The sequence below is a fragment of the Pseudopodoces humilis genome, chromosome 4 (genome assembly GCF_049639895.1).
Source record: "Pseudopodoces humilis isolate 2021_Gansu_Grassland_sample_001 chromosome 4, ASM4963989v1, whole genome shotgun sequence".
Lineage (NCBI taxonomy): Eukaryota > Metazoa > Chordata > Aves > Passeriformes > Paridae > Pseudopodoces > Pseudopodoces humilis.
Window position 1 is genome coordinate 76,156,236 of NC_142203.1, and position 19,249 is coordinate 76,175,484.

Here is a 19,249-nt window from a genome sequence, read left to right on the forward strand (position 1 = left end):
TAGGGGCTGGAGCCCCTGTGCTCTGGAGCCAGCCTGGGAGAGCTGGGGCTGCTCCCCTGCACAAGAGAAGGCTCCAGGGAGAGCTGAGAGCCCCTGGCAGGGCCTAAAGGGGCTCCAGGAGAGCTGCCCAGGGACTGGGGACAAGGCCTGCAGGGACAGCACACAGGCAATGGCTTCCCAGTGCCAGAGGGCAGGCCCAGCTGGGATATTGGGAAGGAATTGCTGGCTGGGAGGGTGGGCAGGCCCTGGCACAGGGTGCCCAGAGCAGCTGGGGCTGCCCCTGGATCCCTGCAGTGTCCAAAGCCAGGCTGGACAGGGCTTGGAGAGCCCTGGGACAGTGGAAGGTGGCAGGTGGGTTGGGACTAGATTACCTTTAAAAGTACTTTCCAGCCCTGATTCTATATTATCTCATGCCCACTGGACCTTTTTGGAGCCACCTGTGTGCACCAATGTCCATCTAAAAGTTGCCCACTTCCCTGTGCTACCCAGCTCAGGAACTTCCACTTCAGGGCAAAGTTCTGGGGCTGGGAGAAGCCTCTAAGGCTTCATTTATCCTTTGGTCCTGGCTTGCAGAGAAGCAGAAGCCTCAGTGTCTTGCCCAGCTCAGCAGACAGGTGGTCCCAGTCCCACCTCATGGTGAGCACCACCAAGAAGGCACTTCCTAGGAGGGTCTTAGCATCCCACAGGAGAACATCCTGCTGCCAGCTACCAGGCACCCAGGAAAATCCCTCTGTGGAGTGAATTGATGTGAGCCAGGAGTGCCTGTGCAGTAAAGCTCCTGATGTCAAACTGGATTAGCTGCCTGCCTTTCCCTGCCCAGTTTCATTCATTCACAGGCAAGCTGGCCTTTCAATAGGCACAGCTTCATTTCCAGTGCAAGTGGAATTCCTCCAGCCCTGGTGCCTGGACAAAGGAGCACCTTCTTCCACAGTCAGTTTTCCTCATCTTATATCTCTCTTTCCAAATTTGGCCTGTCCCCATAGACCCCTTGTCACCTCTGCCTTATAAAGAGGACACATTACATGTGCAGAATTTAAAATATGAATGCATCCTGCAAAATCCAGCTGGTCCCCACTGCATCCTTCTGGGCTGCAAGCTGGGCATCTCCAGATGTGGCATTTGCAAGCAGGATCCACCTATCAGCCACAACTGGGGTGCCAGTCATCATCTCAGCCTGTTGTAGGGAGTGGGATGAGCATTTTCTCAGGCACAGAAATGGCCTCTGAGCAGATTTGGGAGCTTCTAAGTGCTAGGGCTCAGACCTTGCCATGTTGTGGAGAAGGGTTTCCAAACTGCCCTCTAAACAATCCCCACTCATGTGAAGTAACCCAAAAATAGTATTTTGTGAGATTTCTAGAAACCATTATGCTTTTACACTGAGCTTGTGCAGCCCATGGGATGGGAGATTTATACTAATATGTTCTTCCATGAGGTGGAGGTATCAGCACTGCTGTGGGGTGAGCAGGCATTTGCTGTGCTTGATCCTCTCTCTTCCTACCACCTCCATGTAGCAAGGAGGGGATTGCTGGCATAGGGGTGGGATGCTCTAGGAGATTCTTTGTTTAGAAGGAGGACTCTCAGTGTCTGCAAAATTCCCAAGGTAGCCCAAGGTTTCCTGTGCACACTCAAAAAGGCAAAGGGCATATTGCTGCCTCAAGATTCCCACAGTACTGGGACATGCAGGAATAAAATTAGTATAGCAAAGAACTCCTGCACTGCTGCAGAAGAGCAAGGCTGCTGAGGGGGAGCGGCTTCCTCTGGACATTACAGGGGCTGTCTGCAGGGCTGGGTCAAAGGGGTGTCCCAGCTCCTCTGATGGCAACATAGCAAGGAAATTAATTTGTGTTTGTTTGGTCCCTTGTCTCCCTTCCAGCCCTCTCTGTGGGACCGAGAGATCGGCTTGTGATTCTCAGATAAGTGATTAATTCCCCTTGTCTGTGCGTCCTGCAGATGGTGGGTCTGTCCCTTGCTCACTACAAGGTCTGGCCGAGGCTGGTAATGATGTTTTGCTGTGTCTGGGTTTGTAGTATAACAGGTCTTTAAGGTGATGATAAACTGCTGTTACCCAGCTGAGCTGACACCCTGGCACATGTTTGGGAACGCAGAAAGGTGTGAGATAGGAAGGACAGCAATAAAAATTAAGTGACCAGGAAGACAACTCTGTCACTTGGGTAGTGCTGGAGGAGGCACTGGCAAACATCCAGGACAAAATGAGGACTGCTGGTTGTGTGCAGAGCAGGCTACTGAATTCACCTTCCTGGTTCTCTCAAAGCTTCCACCCAGACTGTGCTCTGAGATCTCTAGCAACTGCCAGGTTAACAGCAAAACTTTTGTTTGCACATCCATCATTACACTCCACCAGTGTGATTTCAGCCTCAGCTAAATCAATAATTAACTGCTTGCACCTCTGCAGCCCCTCAAGGACCTCACAGACATCATTGGCTGAAGCCATGAGAGACACCCACGTTGGGTGGGTAATTGCTGCTGATCCCAGATTTGGAGCCAGACAGAGAGGTCAGGGTGAGACCAGGGGGCAGGAGGTTCAAGTGGCCACTCACCTGGTCACCTCCTGGTGTTTGTAGATATGAGAAGTATCCACAGCTTCTCCTGGCTCTGGTCATCATCTGCCTCAGTTACCCAAAACTGAGAATGTAAAATCGATTATGCTTCTTATCCTGGGAGTTTGTCTAGTCTCTGCTTTAGAAAAAAACAGTTTTAGGAAAAAACAGTTTTTATCCTTCATGCCCAGATCCTTCTGAGAGGAATAAGCACTGTGTGTCTGCCTGATGGCTGCAGAATCCTTGTTGAGTTGTTCTTGCCTACCTGGAAGAATTCCATATCCCTGGAATTGTTCAAGTTGGATTGGATGGGGCTTGGAGCAACCTGGTCTAGTGGAAGGTGTCCCTTCCCATGACAGGGGGTTGTAAAGGGATGAGTTATAAGGCCCCTTCCAACCCAAACATCCTGTGATTTTATGAATTGGTCAGTGACATCTAATGCAAACTACAAATCATCCAGTGGTCAGATGATGTGTAGTAGATGTCTGTGGGGTGGTGGCCACAGTCCTAGTAGCCTGGACCTTCGCCATGTGGTGCATTTCAGAGCCCTATGTGAATAAAACCATTCACACAGCTGTGGCCATCATGAAGTCAGGTCTACGCTGAAGGTCACTGGTAAGATTTCCTGATTTTCCCAAAATGGCCAAAACGTTCTGAGAAGATGTTCAAGTGGTGTAGATCCAACCTGGAGGAAGCAACGTGATGACAGCCAGTGGGAGTGAAATGCCTCATGGCTGGGTGAAGCCAGGACCTCTTTGAGGCTGGGCACAAGGTGTCATCTGTAATTTAAAGGCTTTATCTGCTTTAAATGTCAATAGCTCCTTTGTTGGAGTCATAATAATTGCCATGATTCGCATGTCTCAGTCACACGCCCCAGAGCACTTTGCAGAGGAAGATGAGCAAATCATTCCCGTTTGTTGCCAGATGGGAAATCAGGGTACAGAGGTGATTGGAGCCCACACAGGGCTGGAAGTAAACCTCAGTCTCCTGTGCTGCTGTTCCTCACGTTCTGCATGGAAGCTGGAGGCTCAAAGCAGGTTTTCTGTCATCACCTTACTCTGCTCTGTCTTGTCTCCGTGCTGGCAGTAGCGTAGGCAGGGGTGGTGTGAGGGGATCTCAGTGAGGTTCTGTCTTTGGGTGCAGACAGAGAGGCCAGGAGTGGGTGGCTGGAGGAAGAGCAGAGCCCGTGAAAGAGCTGATGGTCCCACTTTACATCCCACCACCTCCAGCAGAGGAGCTTTTGTAGTGGTGTCAGTGAAGTGAGACTTTGCCAATGAAGGTGTGGGTGGTACACAGGAGCTCAGTGAGACCCCACAAATCCATTGGCTGAGGTGTTTGATCACTCCCTGGTGCTGTCACAGGGTTCTTCAGCACCTCCTGAGCTCCTTCCAAATGCCAGTGCTCCAAATCTCACTGGTTCGTACTCCTCAGGAAGCAAAGCTACATACCAGAACCTCCTCCAAGCCAATACCTAAATACACATAGTATTTAAATTCTAAGCAGGGAATAATGCAGTGATGTTAACTGTGCAAAGTGTAATTTATGGAGCCCTTTCTAGGAAGGTCTGAGAAGAGAGCAGGCAGAGTGCAGCTGAGAGTTTGATGGAAATGCTGTGTTTCTCCAGGACAGCAGTAAGGGACAAAGGCTGTCCAACCTCTGCCCACCAGTTCCCTCCTCCAACCTGTTGGATTTGTCTCAGACCTTTTCAAAGAGCCATTTAGGGCTCCAGTGTTTCTCAGAACATTGCCAGTAAGATCAACTATTTAGCACAGCCTATCTCAGCCTTTTATATAGCTCTTAGCACAGATATCTAAGCATCATATATTTCTTTTTGTGCAGTATTTCTGACTCAGTATTTCCTGCCTCCTTGACAATGACTGAATAAACAGCAGAGCTGCCAGAGGAAGAGCCCTGTGTTTACAGAGCAACAAGCCCAAATGTGCCCTTTTTTTTTCCCCATCAGAAGGTGGCGATGCTTAAATTAACCTTCATTTTTATCCCTCACTAAACTTTTGCCCTCGAACTTGCTGCTACCAGAGTCAGCCATGGGTTGGTGGGCCCAGATCTGGGGAAAAGTTATTTGGAACATGTCTTTAAAAAGTGCTGCGAACTCCCAAGGGAAGAATTTTCGGCTGCAGCTGTCTGAGCTGGAGTGAGGGCTTAGATCCGATGGCAAAGTGCTGCTTCTCATCCCACCTGACTCTGCTGCCCACTAAAAATGCTAGAGGATGGATTTGCCTCCTCTCCCACAGAGTGGCCATTCCTCTTGGCTCTTCTAGCTTGGTCCTAGTCTTGGAAAGGTGTCATATCCACTGTCATAGGCCAGTGTTGCATGAACTGCATCTACACTGGGATGAGGAGTGGACAAGAAAAAGACATTTTGAATTTCCCTTGCTGGCAGGAGCCTCAGCCAAGGTGACAGAGGATCTGACGGGGGATGTCAGAGGCTTTGCTGATCCCTGGGCCATCTCTGTGATGTGTGTGAACACAGGCCACTCTGACCTACCTGTGGTGAGGCCCAAGACGATGAATGTGCTTAGCCTTCAGATTTATGCCCCAAACTTGTCCTGTATGACAGCTCTTTAGAGGTTCCCTTGGCATCCCCCCCACTTGCCACGTGGTTTCCCAATGAATTCTTCTCCCAAACCAGGCAGAGAAGGAAGGCCAACCCTACCTGGTATAAATACATTTTATTTTAAACTATAGGCACTTGAAGGAAGGTCATCCAGTAAACACACCCAGATTATCTACAGGCCAGAGCACCCCCAAATTAGTAATACAATTCGTGTTTAAAAATACAGCCAAACCGATGAAAGATAATTTGCTTACTGCCCTGACATCACCACCTAAGCATGGGGCAAGCCAATCCACAGGTTATTTTTATATAACTCCGTGAGGCATTTCCAGAGCAAATAAAGTTCAATGGGCAGGGCAGTGACCCGGCTGTCTGGTTCCAGAGCTTTTCAGCCCCCTCAAGGCTCGTCATCAGTGTGTGGAGGTCTGTGGGTCAGGGCATGTCTCCATCGGATGTGCTGCAGGCACACAGGACGTGGGGTTTGTTCTCTGCCCGCCAGTTCCTCACCTCTCCCATGTGCTGGCTCAGGCTCATCCGTTTGGGATGATCCATTGCACAGCCTTTGGAGCTGCTCTCAGTGTCCTCCAAGGGTCGCAGGGCCTGCTGTGATCATGGCTGACCTGCAGCAGGTGAGTCACACATGTAATTCCATTAATCTAACAGCCCAGATGAGCCTTGGTGGCAGCAGTGGTCTCCTCAAACACACCAAGGCAGATGGGACACCTCTGCATGGGTGGCACTCAGGGCACACCATGGTACAGATCAGACCTGCAGTCTGAAGCCCAAATTTAAGGACAGAGCTCCCTGGACCACCTTCCTGGTACATGACACTGTAGTAACACCACCCTGAGGCAGGTGGGTTTCTTAGGATGCTTCAGGATGCCCCTCGCACTGCAAGCCTAGCTGTGGTGGAGGCTCCTGCCAAGCCCAGCTGTGGCCTGTAGGCAAGCGTGGTCTGGAAAAATTCCTTCCACTGGCAAGATGCTCTTCCTGCTTTGTCAGAGAAATCAGTATAACACCCCTCCTTTTACAGAATATTTTCAAAGTTTGGCCCAATCTGAGTCTGCAAATGGAGCAAAAGTATGCCCACTGCGGCATCACGTTTGGGTGCAAATGTTCACGGTGCCTTCCGCATCCATCCCACATTCCATCTCCCTCTCCCGTCCTTCATGGGGGTCCCTCAAAGTCTGTACAAACTTTTCTGTGACTGGAGGAGGGGGGACCACAGATCCCGTTGTTTTACAAGGATCTTGTTCAGCTGCACGGGGGGGCAGTGTTCATTGATGTCTCCGCATCATCCACCGGGTACCACAGGATGAAGAGGAGGGTCATGTATGGTGGAATCCTTTCCTGCCCAACTCCCATCCCAGGCCTGATGAGTTTGGTTTGGTTTGCTGGTTCGTTTATGGAATTTCCAGGGGGTTGGTGGGTTTGATGGTTTGGGTTTTTTTACAGAAAATACCTTTTTTAAAAGAAAATGTTGAAAAGACAGTTTTCTTTCTTGCAAGGGTGCAGAGCAGGGCGTGTTTGAGGCAGGAGCAGGAAGGAGCAGGATTTCCTGCAGTGGTTTTTATTCTTTCTCAGTAATCTGGGACTGCAGAGCCCATGCAGTTATCCCAAGCTGCTAGGAATTTCACAGCATGCCCCAGGGATCCCAGAATACAGCACAGCTCCCCAGGTACATGAGTGTGGAGCTTCCAGGCCCAGGCAGGACAGGAGGTGCTGGAGGGTATCCAGACTGGGAGAGGCAGGATGGGTTAGGGGCTGGAGCTGGAGATGCGGGAGACAGTGCTAGGAGATGAGAAGGAATCAAGGAAAAGCTCCAGGGTTCAAAGGATACTTTCTGTGTACAATATGGGTGGATAGGACAGATTAGGGGCATGGGATGCTCTTGCCTGGGTTTTTAATTTCTCATTAATCAGGATATCATGTCTCTTTGACTTTTTTTTTTTTTTTTTTTTTTTTTTGCATTAAAATTCAAATGAGAACTCCAGAACAAGTAATTGGGTAACCTTGGGGTGATAACCTGAGCTTGCAAATAACTCCTCCATCACTGCCCAGGGATGGGCTGCTTAATGAAAGGATGAACTCTGCAAACTCCCCCGGAGAGTCTGGGGAGACCCAACAGGATCTGGCTGCAGGTTGACTTCGAAGTCGCAGACACAGTTGGGCAACTGACTTATGGAAATGGGTGTAGAGAGGAATTAGTCATCACTGTTTGGTTAATAAGTGCCTTGGCTATTTTCCGAGTCTTTTTTCCTGCATATGCAAATACATATTTTATTTTTCCTTTTGTAATGAAACATATAAATAGCTCCTGCCTTGGATCTGCTGTACATACAGTTGTGTCATGAAAATAATCATCATGCTTTTGCCTGGCTTTCTTTAGCAGCTGCTTCACTTAGCTTTGTTCTAAAAGGAAGATCTCCTGTGTGTTGTCCAGGGCAAGAGAGCAAACTTTGGTGTGGTGGCTTTTATATCTCCCCAGCTTTGCAGAGAGCAGCTGCAGGTCAGAGTATTTGCAGCAGCGAAGCCCTTTGTCTCAGGCAGTAGGAATAAACTGAGATGAAAAAGATAGAAGGTTATTTATTTAGTTGCTGGATTTCAAAGGTTGTGCAACCTGCACTGGGAGCACGTGGTGTAGAGAACAAACTTGTCTTCTTCAGTATTCCCATTTAGTGTCTACTAAATTTTAGTACCAAGGAAAGGTCACTATGGAGACAGACAAGCAAAGTGGGACATCATGCAGGAACCTTTGCGGCATCTCTTAGGGCCCAGGAAAACCTTCTTGACTCTGAACATGATGTACTCCCTTGTGCCATTCTCTAGAAGGGTTTTTATTTGCTTTTCTGCGTTGTCTTGTGATCTTTGCCATGTGTTTCCATCACATACATCCCTTTTCATACCCTGCCTTTGGACAAACCCCTTCTTTCTGCCCAGCTGGAGGTCTGGTGGAGGGGCAGCTATCTCCCTGTGTGCTGCCTCCTGATGCTGATCCATAAATCACGTCACTGGGATAATCCTTAGTCATGGCAACCATCAGTTCAGGCACAGGGTGACCTTTTAATGCCAAGCCCAGGCTGCCCTGATCTTGTGGCCGGGCAGGGAGCCAGTCTCTGCCATTATTTTGTGAGACGCCAGAGAGCAGCCAGACCATTAGGATGCTCCTGGCCAGACACTGGGTCTGCTGAAGATACTGGAATGAATGGGCTGGGCAGGTCAACCTGGACCACCAAGCCCAGCATGGCCACCTTCATTTTATTTAATCTCTCTGTTGCTGCTTTTATTCAATACTGGTGGTGCTGGCTTCTTCTCACCAAAAAATCAAGCCATCCAAACCCAGCCCCCCATGCTGGTGACCCCGTGTTTGTCACGGGGGACAGCAGGACGCAGAGGACAGACACCATCTCTGGTGCAAGCTGTGGCAGTTATTGCAGGAGCTGGTGATATTTCTGCAGTACCTGCTCTCTGGTGGCTTTGCTGTTGAAATTGCAGCTGCTCTGTGTGTGTTGAGTAATCTCCCCACTGTTACTAAAGAGTCTGTCTGTCTGTCCTCCCCCCACCCCGAGTGTCAATTTCCTCCTGATTCCCTCTCTAGACAGCCATTGCCTCTGCCGTGGTGGTGGGGTGTTGCTGATGCAGCCTCTTGTCTCTGTGCCTCTTGCAGAAGGATTTCTCCATGCGCGAGGAGCTGCAGCAGCGGGATGTGGAGCGCTGGCTGGGGTTCATCACCTTCCTCTGCGAGGTTTTTGGCACCATGAGGAGCAGCACCGGGGAGCCCTTCCGAGTCCTCGTCTGCCCCATCTATACCTGCCTCAGGGAGGTAAATCCTTCCCACTTTGTCCTTCCCCACCGGGGGAACAAGCTGCTACATTGCTGTTTTCATTGCTGTGTGCAAAATTGCAAATTTTCATTGCTCTGTGGAGATGCCCATGGTCCATGGAAAGGCTGGGGCTGCCCCTGGATCCCTGCAGTGTCCAAGGCCAGGCTGGACGGGGCTTGGAGCAACCTGGGATAGTGGAAGGTGTCCAACCCTGTCCATGGGCAGGGTGTCAGAACTATATAGAGGATCTTTAAGGCCCTTCCAACCTAAAGCATTCTGGGATTCCATCTCTGTTTTATAATTCCTAGAGGTTTGCTCTGCCAACACTTCTCACTTCAAAAGTACCCACATCTGCAGGCATGCCTGGCTCTTCCTGCATATTGCCTTTCTGCTCATTAAAGCACAATAATTAAAGCATGCACTCCCTTTGTCCAGGGGTTAGAAAAGACCAACAGTTGGAATGGCAAACCAAGCGCTGGAGCTTGCAAATCCCAATGTTGTGAAAACCCCCACATTAGCAGCTTAAACAGTTTCTTAAAGCAGGTGAAGCCACCTGAATACATGAGACAGACTGAGAGGAGGAAGGAGGGAGAGAAATGAAGTCCCTAACATCCTTAGACCCAACCCAGTGCAACAGAATCCCAGCCCTGTCACCAGGGCTTGGGATTTTTCACTACCTGGTCACCTGATGAGCTCATTGTCCAGCTCCCCATGGTTCAGAGTGGTGGCAGAAAACTCGGTGAGTACATACAGAAAAGACAACTCAAGTTGTTAATGTTCCATAGAGGAGGAGAGGGCTTCCCTCCACCCTGTTTTAAAGATGGTTTTGTCTCCTGCTAGTGCCTGTAGAAGGCTTTCTCAGAAAAACCCTCCTTGTTGCTCAGGGTTGGAGCTGTGAATCTCAAATTGTCAGTGGTGCTTCTGTCAGACCATAAATAACTTGCAGTAAAATAAGTTCTCTGCTAGACCTCAGGCAAGGGAAGGATAAAGAAAGTGCTGGTGATGACTTTTTTTACATGCATGGGAAGTTTCCTCTGAATGCAAACACACCATAAACATTTTGTCTGGGTGGTAGTACTGTGGGCAGAGCTCACAGATGGTGACTGGAGCAGTGAGGAGTGCAGGCCTCATGATGAGACAGACATATCCAGAGGAGGAGATGGGAGAGGGATGCTAAGAATAGCCGAACTTCCCCAAAATCTCTGCCCACGGAGGTATGTGTCACCTTCTGGGGAAGATCTTGATGTCTAGCAAAGCCCCCGTGCCCATCCGCTTCCCATCGTAATCGTGACACAGCATAGCCCTGATTCTGCCAGAATATTTCCCTGCCCACTCCTGTCTGCCCTCATCGTGCTGTCTCTGTCCCTCTTGTCACCTTTCTGCTCTGTGGGGACATGGTGGTGATCTAGAGGTGTGCAGAAGGACGTAAATTTCATATATCAAGGATATTTTTTGCTACAGGGCAGCTCCATAAAAAGATTTACTAATTATATCAAGATGTCATGCGTAAATTTGCTCTTAAAAATACATCTCTGTTCCTTAGCAGGACAGGTCTGTCCCTGTGGTGTTGTTTGTCACAGATGACTTTACAATACAATCTTTAATAGCAAGATGATCTTTAGGTCCCTTCCAACCCAAGCCAGTCTGTGATTCTAAGACTTTTAGCTTAGCTGACATGGGTGAGCCTGACCCTTCTGGCTCCCCTGCCCCAAAATGGTTGGTCTGTGACTGCTCTCTCCCCAGTGCTCTGACCTTGATTCATGCCATCCTCCTTCCATGGCTCTGGAATGGGTTTTCATTCTGCCACCATTTTTTGTCATTGCCAGCTAATCCTGCTGTTCAGGGTCAGCCCAGGGGAAAGGGCTACCTATTTATCAGCAGTGCCAGGCAGCAGGGCCAAAGATGGGCTGCAGACACAGCCAGGGAGGTGGTGGGGTGCTCTGTGAGAGTGTGGAAAGTCCCTAACTGTGCAGAGTGCTCATCCCTTGGTGTTCCTCATGAACCTCATGGGCTAGTGTCCCAGCAGAGGAGGGGCTGTCACCATGGCCTATAAAGTTTGGGGCTTCCACATGTCTCAGGACAGGTTCACAAGGTGTAGTAGCACTCATCATGGGTTTTTCCCCTTCTGCTGATCAGAACATAAATACCCAAGCAGAGTCTCAGCCCCTCACCCCTAACTCCTTTCATGCTGGGTATTCCCCAGCAATCTTCCTCTGTGCTGCCCACAGACCTGCATAGCTCCCTCTACCTCCATCCACCCATCCTTTGACCATAAATCATTAGCAGAGGCAAGATAACATCTTTCCCTCTGCCTGTCCTTTCAGCTCCTCTTGCTTTTTAGTTTCTCTTTTTTTGTTTTTTTGTTTTTTTTTTTTCTTTTTCCTTTATATCTCTGGCAGACTCAGCCAAAGGTCAGCGATGAGTGAGCAAGAGGAAGGGGAGAATTGCCTGATGACTGAGGCAAGAATGTCTCTTCCCTTCCCTCTGCAAAGCTTCCTCTCTCCAGCTCCTTTCCCTCCCAAATTAAAGTTTACTCACACCATCATTAGCTGGGTGGGAGGGAGTGAGGGTGGCCATGAGGACATCAGTGCTGATGGGGACATGGCTGGGGCATTGAGTGACAATGCCAGCTCTATTTATCGATCTGTGTAGATGGGTTGGTTTTGTGGGCTGGGGAAAAAAAAAAAATAAAAGAGAAGTTCATTTCAGGCAAGGCTGGAGTGATAAATGCTGGGGTTTGCCGGCTGATCGACCCAGTGCCCGTCACTGTCCTCTGTATCAGACACAGCAGGGGAAATTTGGGTCAGAGCTGCCACCTTGCCCAGGCTGTGTTTTGGGGAGTGGCTGTGCCCCTTGGCACAGACACAGTCCACACCAAATCCCCATCCGGAGGGCTCTGCTACATCCTCCTCCATCACTTGAGCTTGAGATGGGGGGGAGAAGGAAGGGTCTGCAACACTGTGATAGCATCACCCAGGAGCAAAATCCCTACCAAATGAAAAAGTTTAATTTCCATAACCATTCTGAGGGTTTTGATGTGAGGTTTGTGAAGGCTGAGAGTGTGTCCTTGCAGCAAGATCCGGTGAGGTCAGCACTGGGATTTTAGGCAAAGAGAAGGTTTGCCAAGGGAAGTAAAAGGTGGGTCCAGCTCTTGTTAAAATGGTTTAATGGAGCACACTGCATTTGGATGGTGGTTTGGACCAAAACATGATTTTCTGCTTGGAACAGTGCATATTTTAGGTTGGAAAAGGGCAGTGTGTTGGCCCAAAAATCAGACTGGAGACAACTGGGGAAAAGAGGAGAGCCCTTCGTAGATGAGAACAAGAGGCCTATTGCAGCCCTCAAATCTGGGAAGCCTGGGAAAAGAATAACAAAGCAGAGATGTTAAATAGAAATAAAAGTGCTTTCCTCCTATTCTTCCCTCAGAGCTTCGGGGAATCAAGGGTGAGCTGGAAGAGGGCATTGTTCCTGGGATAAAGGCTTTCCCCAGGGAAGGTTATGCTGTGGCCAGAGCACTGTGGGTTTGACCCTTGCCTGCTTCCAGACCTGGCTGTTCTCACTTGGGACTAGTGGTGGCATCTTGCAGGACCTTGCACAAGCCTTTTATCTGGTGAAAACACTTTTAGCAGTATTAGGAAGTTGTCCTGTCTCTCTCCTTCCAACCTTATAGCCCTCCTGACTCTGGCCTCACTTTATTTCACAAAATGACTCTAAATTTGTCCTTGAACATCTCCTTCCAGGATGCTAAGTGAACATGCTGACATCTTTCCTGCTCCAAAGCCTCTGCCCTATGTCCAGACACCAAGGACCATGCTGAGCCATGCTCCAACAATGCTTCATGTTACATGTCCCCCAAAACTAACTAAAACCAGGAGAATAACCAAGGCACTTTGGTTCTTGCAGCCTGGCCATACTTCTTCTCTGTGGCCTTTGTCAGAGCCAGCAAAATGGAGAAAATGGGTAGTTAAGGCTAGGGAGCAGCAAATGTCAGTCGAACCACCAGAGCCCTGCGTGCAGTGCAGGGAGGGCCCAGTGGCTACTGAAGATGTGGAGATAATAAATAATGTTATTTGCCATCTATTGTTCACTGATTGTCACCACTTTTGCCTTCCCTAGCTCTTCCCTAAGCACAGCTGGAGCTGTCTGTCCCTCATTCAGCTCTGTGCTCCCATGTCTGTGTGTGAGTCAGCAGGGTGGCCATGGGCCACCCCAGGTTGGTGCCCTCCCAGTTACATCCCCTGGTGCTGCTGGGAAGGGGGAACATCAGGACTGGATGCTGAGGGGCCTAGCCCAGTTCTAGGTGACATCTGAGGTCTGCAGGGAAGGAGGCATCACAGCCAGTGTGGTTGTTGATGGGTGCTCTTGGAAGGTTTGCCTCTTGTGGTGTCTTGTCTCATCCTCAGCAGATGTTGTTTGGACACCAACCCAGGAGGTGCCCCTGGGACTGGGAGCTGCCACCTCCCTGCCAGCCCTCTGCCAGGAGCAGCCACTTCCAGCCCAGGTGGTTGGTGCCAAGTGCTGCTTTGGAGGTGTTTGTTCTTACAGTGGCATTTAGCAGCCAGGTAACCTGAGTAGTTGCCTATGAGCAAGGAGGTGGAAAAACAGGCTCAAGGGGCTCAGGCTCAAGGTGATGCCATGTGGCAATAATTCCACTGTGGTCCCTCGAGGCATGTCACCAGCTGGTGTCCCACATGGGCAGGCAGCAAAGGGAGAGCTTGTCACCCTCTCACACCCCATAGTAATTCTATCCTACCCCTTATCCATCACTGTGCTCTTCTCCTGCACAGGGCTGATCTTTTGTTGAAGGTTTAAAGTTTCCTCTTGACACTTTGCTTCATTCCACTGAGGTCCCTCTCATCGGCAGCTCCTTGAATACATTTCAGTACATCCCAAACTTGCTGTCAACTTCCAAACTTCATGAGATTGTGCTCCTCACCTCCTCCAGGTCACGGATAAGGATGCTGAATAGGACAGGTCCTGGGATAACAACTTGGTAGTTGTTCCTAACCCTAATCCCTGGCCTTCAGGCAGAATTGAATTGAATTGAATTGAATTGGAACCCAATGGCTACAACCTTCTGAGCCAAACCATTCAACTTGGCTTTTTACCCATCTGGTTGTCCTGGCTTGAATACAAAGGGACTGGGTATGAGGGGTGACAGAGCTGCCTCGGCACCATCCCACTCTGAGCCTCAGAGAGCACGGTGGGGGCAGGTTCAGAGCAAACCCCAGGAAGCAGCTCATCACAGAAAGACTAATTAAACTGCAAAACTCCTTTGTGCAGGACCAATTCACAGAGATCCCTCCAGTCTGAGGGGGTTATTGCTTCTGATAGGCTGGGTGTGTACCCCAGGGCTATCCCCTTAAGAGGGATGCGTTCCTTGGCCTGACCCAAGACATGATTTTAGGGTCTAAATACCAACCCTGGGGACCAAGGGCAGCTCCCAGGCGCTGTGAATCAGCAGGGATCAGACCCAGCAGGCTGGCAGCAGGCAGGACAGTTGCTTCTCTGCAGGAGTTGTCTCCTACCTCCAGTCTGGTTGGCAGAGACAGTCCCATTTCAGCATCGTTTAAAATCTTGGCACGCTCCCATCGCTTCCCTGCCTTGGTACACGCTGCTAACTGAAAGCCTCGGGGTGGTGGTGCAGGGAGGATAAATACTCCCTGTCTAATTGCCTTCCCCCCACGTCTGAGTCTGCGGTGCAGCGTGTAGACGGGTATCCACTCCCCTCCCTTCTCTTAGTGCCTGTTATCTCCTGGGGCCATGCTGCGTAATTTAGCAAAATATTCTAACACGGTAATTAACGTCTGAACTTCAAGAGGGCACTGCCTTTTCACTGTCTCCTTCAGAGGAAGAAAAAGGAAAACCTTCCCGGCTGCAGTCGGATGAGCAAGGAGGGTGGTGCTCTTTGGAAAAGAAAATTGTATCTTTTAACGTGGGTTGTGTTGGGTTTTGTTAATCACTCTCACTTTTTAAAAAGCATCAGCCTTTTGAGTCAAAAGAAGGGTCTTTGACAGTATAATGAGGTGCTAGGATTTTTTAATACTATTCTCCGAGTCAGAGAATGAAACAAATTTTTGCTTTATCAAATGAGCAAAGGCAGCAAGGGGATTGGATCTTGACCCACACCACACTTCCATTCAGGAAGCTCCATGAGGCCAGATCTGAGCAGAGAAAATACGTCCTTTATGAAGAAGGGGACTTCTTTATACATCCTCACAGTCCCCTTCTGGTTCCCCCGTCTGGTTCTGCAGAAAAGATTTGGTCTCCAGTCCAGTGGGACTGGGACAAACAGGGAAGTGTTTTGTGTGGGGAAAGGATGGAGGACGAATGAGGGCTGTGTGCATGGGGGGGAAAGGATTTCAGAGGAGTGAAAAGGAGGGACTGGGGGTCAGAGACAACAGGAGGAAGGAGAAATGAGGATAACAAGTGGTGAATTGTCTTAGGAGTCCCAGAGATGTGGTTTGAACACATGGAAGATACGGGAGGAGGGTCTGGGATTTGGAGCAAGTGGGGCATGTGGATATATGTCATAGCTTGCAGAGCCATGGCAGGAGCAGAGTCTGCAAAGAGCAAGAGTGGATGCCTGTCTGTAGGACCACGCAGGGCAGGGGTGGATATCCCTGTAACCTCTGTGCCTGCCATGCATAAAAATATCATTAACCATGCAAAAAGATCCCACGCCCCCAGACCCCCATAGCTGTGCCGGCAAAAACACTCCTATGAATGAATGCAGCTTGTTTGGGAAACAACAGATTTCCTTTAATCCTGGTCATTTTGACCAAAGGGCATAGTTAAGGTGGAGGAGGTCAGGTGTTATTTGGGAGCAGATGAGGACAAGCCAAACTGAGGAGGGCTGCTCAGTGCCTGGAAGCCCATCTGCCCTGTTGAGTATTTTATGTGCAGGAACATATTCTTGGAAAGCCACAGGAGTCGTTTAGCCCCAGCACTAAAGCCGTGATGTTATATCTTAAATAGGGGAGGGAAAATGCCACCCTCGTTTCTCTGGGACCCGTGGAGAAGGGAGAGGAAGCAATTTGTGCAGATAAAGAAGTGAAGTAAGATACCATCTCACAGGATGGTCCCTCCTCCTCGCGTGCCTTTGTTTTTCTCCCTCGCTCTCGTACCAGGCATTGTTAGTTCCCAAAAACCCTTTCAATGGGATGTAAACACAACTATTTGCGTCTGCCGCTGCGCGCTTGCTGCCTCTGCAGAGCCAGGAAAGCGCAGAGCCTCCGGCCAGCCAGGGTGGAGCCCGCTGCAATCAAGCACCATGGTCTCGCCACTGTTTCTTTCCATGTTTTGTGTTTCCCCTGGACCCTTGGGATGAGATCACATCCTCCTCTCTCAGGGTTATTATGTCTTCGGACAGGCAGGATGAAGCCAGTCGTCTGGGTGGCTTGAACTCCTTGTGCACCCAGACTGGGTGGCTCTGGTCGTCTGTCCTGCTCACCTTCGGATCCTGGAGGTCCACCTCCAGCCAGGGGATGTGCAACCACCAGGCTACTGTTGGATTGCAGCGTCTGGATTGATGAGTGACCAAATTTTCTTCATCATTGTCTCAGTAATTGCCTCTTAATGGTTTCCATCTTTGCAGGAATTTCTTCTGCCCGTTCCAGATCCAGGGAGAGAGAGTGTCGTGTTTCATGGTTTCCCTTGTCTACAGTGGAAGGGAATAGGAGGAGTTTCCCACGACTTCGTACAGGGTTTTGTTCCTCTGGCCTTAATTCAATTTGCTGTTAAGTATCTCTGAGTTCCTCAGGAGCCTGACAAGGAGGATAACCAACATTTTGGTTTACTCAGTGCAATAAACAAACTAATCTCTTCTTACCATCCTCCCAGGGAGTCCTGGTTGTGTAATAGGAGAACAGAAGTCTCCTCCTGAGCCGAGAGGAGCACATCAATGTAAAAGGAGTTTGTGCCACCAAAACTCATTTAGGTTGTCCGAAGTATGTTAGAGAAAGTGTCTGCTATGGACATGGCACTGATGCAGCCACGCAGGGACAAAGCAGTTCAGCACAGAGCTTCCTGCCCCCTGTGCCACTTCATCTGGGCAGCTGCTGGTGGCCTCTTCCTAGTGGAGCAGCAGGAGCTACTGTCAGACATTCTCACCCAGACTGAGACCACAACTGGAAAGAGGGTTCTCTCCTTGAGACACATGATCTGGTGGCACCTTGTGCATCTTCCGTAGCCTTAAAGACTTCCCAGATTCCCAGAGAGGTGTGAGCAGAAGGGAATGGGGAGAGATGCACCATTGCTAGTAGGAGCAGCTAGACACAGATGGCCTCTCCCATCTCAGCTGTGTTTTTAAATCCCAACAAATCACATTTTGGAGCATGGCAGAGCCTGTGCCTTGTGCAGAGACCAGCATAGACAGCTCCACAAAGGGAAAGTTTTTCCCCAAAAATTTGTGTTTGGGCAACCTCAGCATCAAATGGGTGAGCAGAAAAGATTTCACTTATGCCTGTGAACTTCTAGAAGTCTGTTTCCATGTGCTGGCTTGTTTCTTCTCCAGTGAAAGCCACTCACATCTGACCTCCCTTGCTCCCAGAGAGGGACTCAGTACCCCTTTAGAGAGAGTGGTACTGGCACAACTTGTTGGTAGGCACAGGATGAGCTCAGCTGACCTTCTGATGTCCTGGGTCAAAGAGCTGATACAGATGATGGCAGCAAATGGTAGAAATCCTGAAACTGGCCCTATGGTAGAGCATTTTGCAATCACTCATCCCCACAACTTTGTTTGTACTTAGAGTTTTCCCGAGTCCTGGCTGTTTTCACCACCCTGTGCCCTGTGACAGGAGGAAAAATGGAGCTGTGCCATTACCTCAGAGGTGTCTCAGAGGTGACTGTCCCCATGCAGAGCCATGCAGTCCCATGGATCTCATCTTGGGCATCTTCCTTAAAGACTTGTGACAGTAGGTCAATAAGGGGCTGCTGGAAAGGCAGAAAATTGCTATTGATATCTGTCTGCAGAGAGCCTGTGAAGCAGAATTGGCCTGTGTTCCCAGGAGGATCCACCTAGCAGACAGGGGATTCCAAGAGGTTTTGGGGGCAGAAGTTCCCCAGCTGTGGTCCATTAGAGCACTAAGACTGCCTGCATGTGTTAGCATCTAAACTGCACTGTCAGATACAGGGGATGGTCACAGAACCATAGAAGGCTTTGGGGTGGAAGCAACCTTTAAAGCTTATCCCATTCCACCCCCTGCCATGGGCAGGAGGGATACCTTCCACTATCCCAGGTTGCTCCAAGTTCATCCAACCTGGCCTGGGACACTTCCAAGGATCCAGAAGCAGCCACAGCTTCTCTGGGAAACCTGTGCCAGGATCTCCCCACCCTCACTGTAAACAAGTTCTTCCCTCTATTTAGTCTGAATCTCCCCTTTTTTAGATAAAAACTATCACCCCTTATCGTGTCACTACAGTCCCTACTGAAAACTTAGTCCTTATCTTTCTTATAAGCTCCCTTCTAAGAGGGTCTCCATGATGATCCTGACCACAGAGCTTTGTGACAGATCCATCTGTCAGAGGACCAAATCCATCGTGGCCCTTCCCAAGGCCCTTTCTAGTTAAAAGCAAGCCTGGGAAGCACCATCTCTCACTCACTTCCAGTACAGTACATCCACTCTGCTTCAGCTTCGAGTGGCACAAATAACTCATCTTCCTCGCGGAAATGTGTCTCCATTTCCCTGCGTGGACCTGCTCCACACCAGTGAGCCGTTTGCAGCACGCTGCTTCCCCTGAGGTCATGCTCCGCAGTCCCTGGGAGGGGGGAATACTGGGAGGCACCTCCTCATGACCCAGGTGAGGATGAGAAGCATACCTGTGGGCAGCCTCAGGCCCGAGGCTGCCTGGGTGTCCGTGCGTGTTGCCACTGGACGCGTGAACCCGAGATGCCCTTCGGGGAGCCAGGGTGAGCGGCGCATGGGCTGCGGTCAGCCCGGCTTTCCCTGGGTCTCACCCCAGCCTCTCCGTGGCTCTGGGTGGATATTTTCCGTGTTTCTTGCGCTTTCACGCTGGAGTCATCACCAAAGCATCATAAAACACTGCATGCTAAGGGGTAGTTAGTGGCCAGCATTGCTTATGTGTCATTTTGCAAGCGATATCGTACACAGTAATTAGCACTGTGCCTTGCAGGAGAAATATCTTTGCATCTGGAAAGGGTAATGTGTGTGTTGGGCTGCTCCCACCCCATCTCCTGGGGAGAATTGCTGAAGAACACAATTAGACCTGCGTGGTTCAGTGATAAGGGGCAGTGGGGCTGGTTCCCCTGAGCTCCTCATGGTGTGGGCAGCC

At 49.9% G+C, this 19,249-nt stretch overlaps 1 protein-coding gene across 2 annotated transcripts in view; it reads left to right on the forward strand.

Moving 5' to 3' along the window:
• CTIF (cap binding complex dependent translation initiation factor) overlaps window positions 1–19,249 on the forward strand; it is a 146,705-nt gene that overhangs the window by 117,585 nt on the left and 9,871 nt on the right. For both annotated transcript variants that reach the window (XM_014257058.2, XM_014257059.2), the window contains exon 10: window positions 8,801–8,956. In XM_014257058.2, the coding sequence (XP_014112533.2) occupies window positions 8,801–8,956 (156 nt within the window). The remainder of the gene's footprint in view (window positions 1–8,800; window positions 8,957–19,249) is intronic.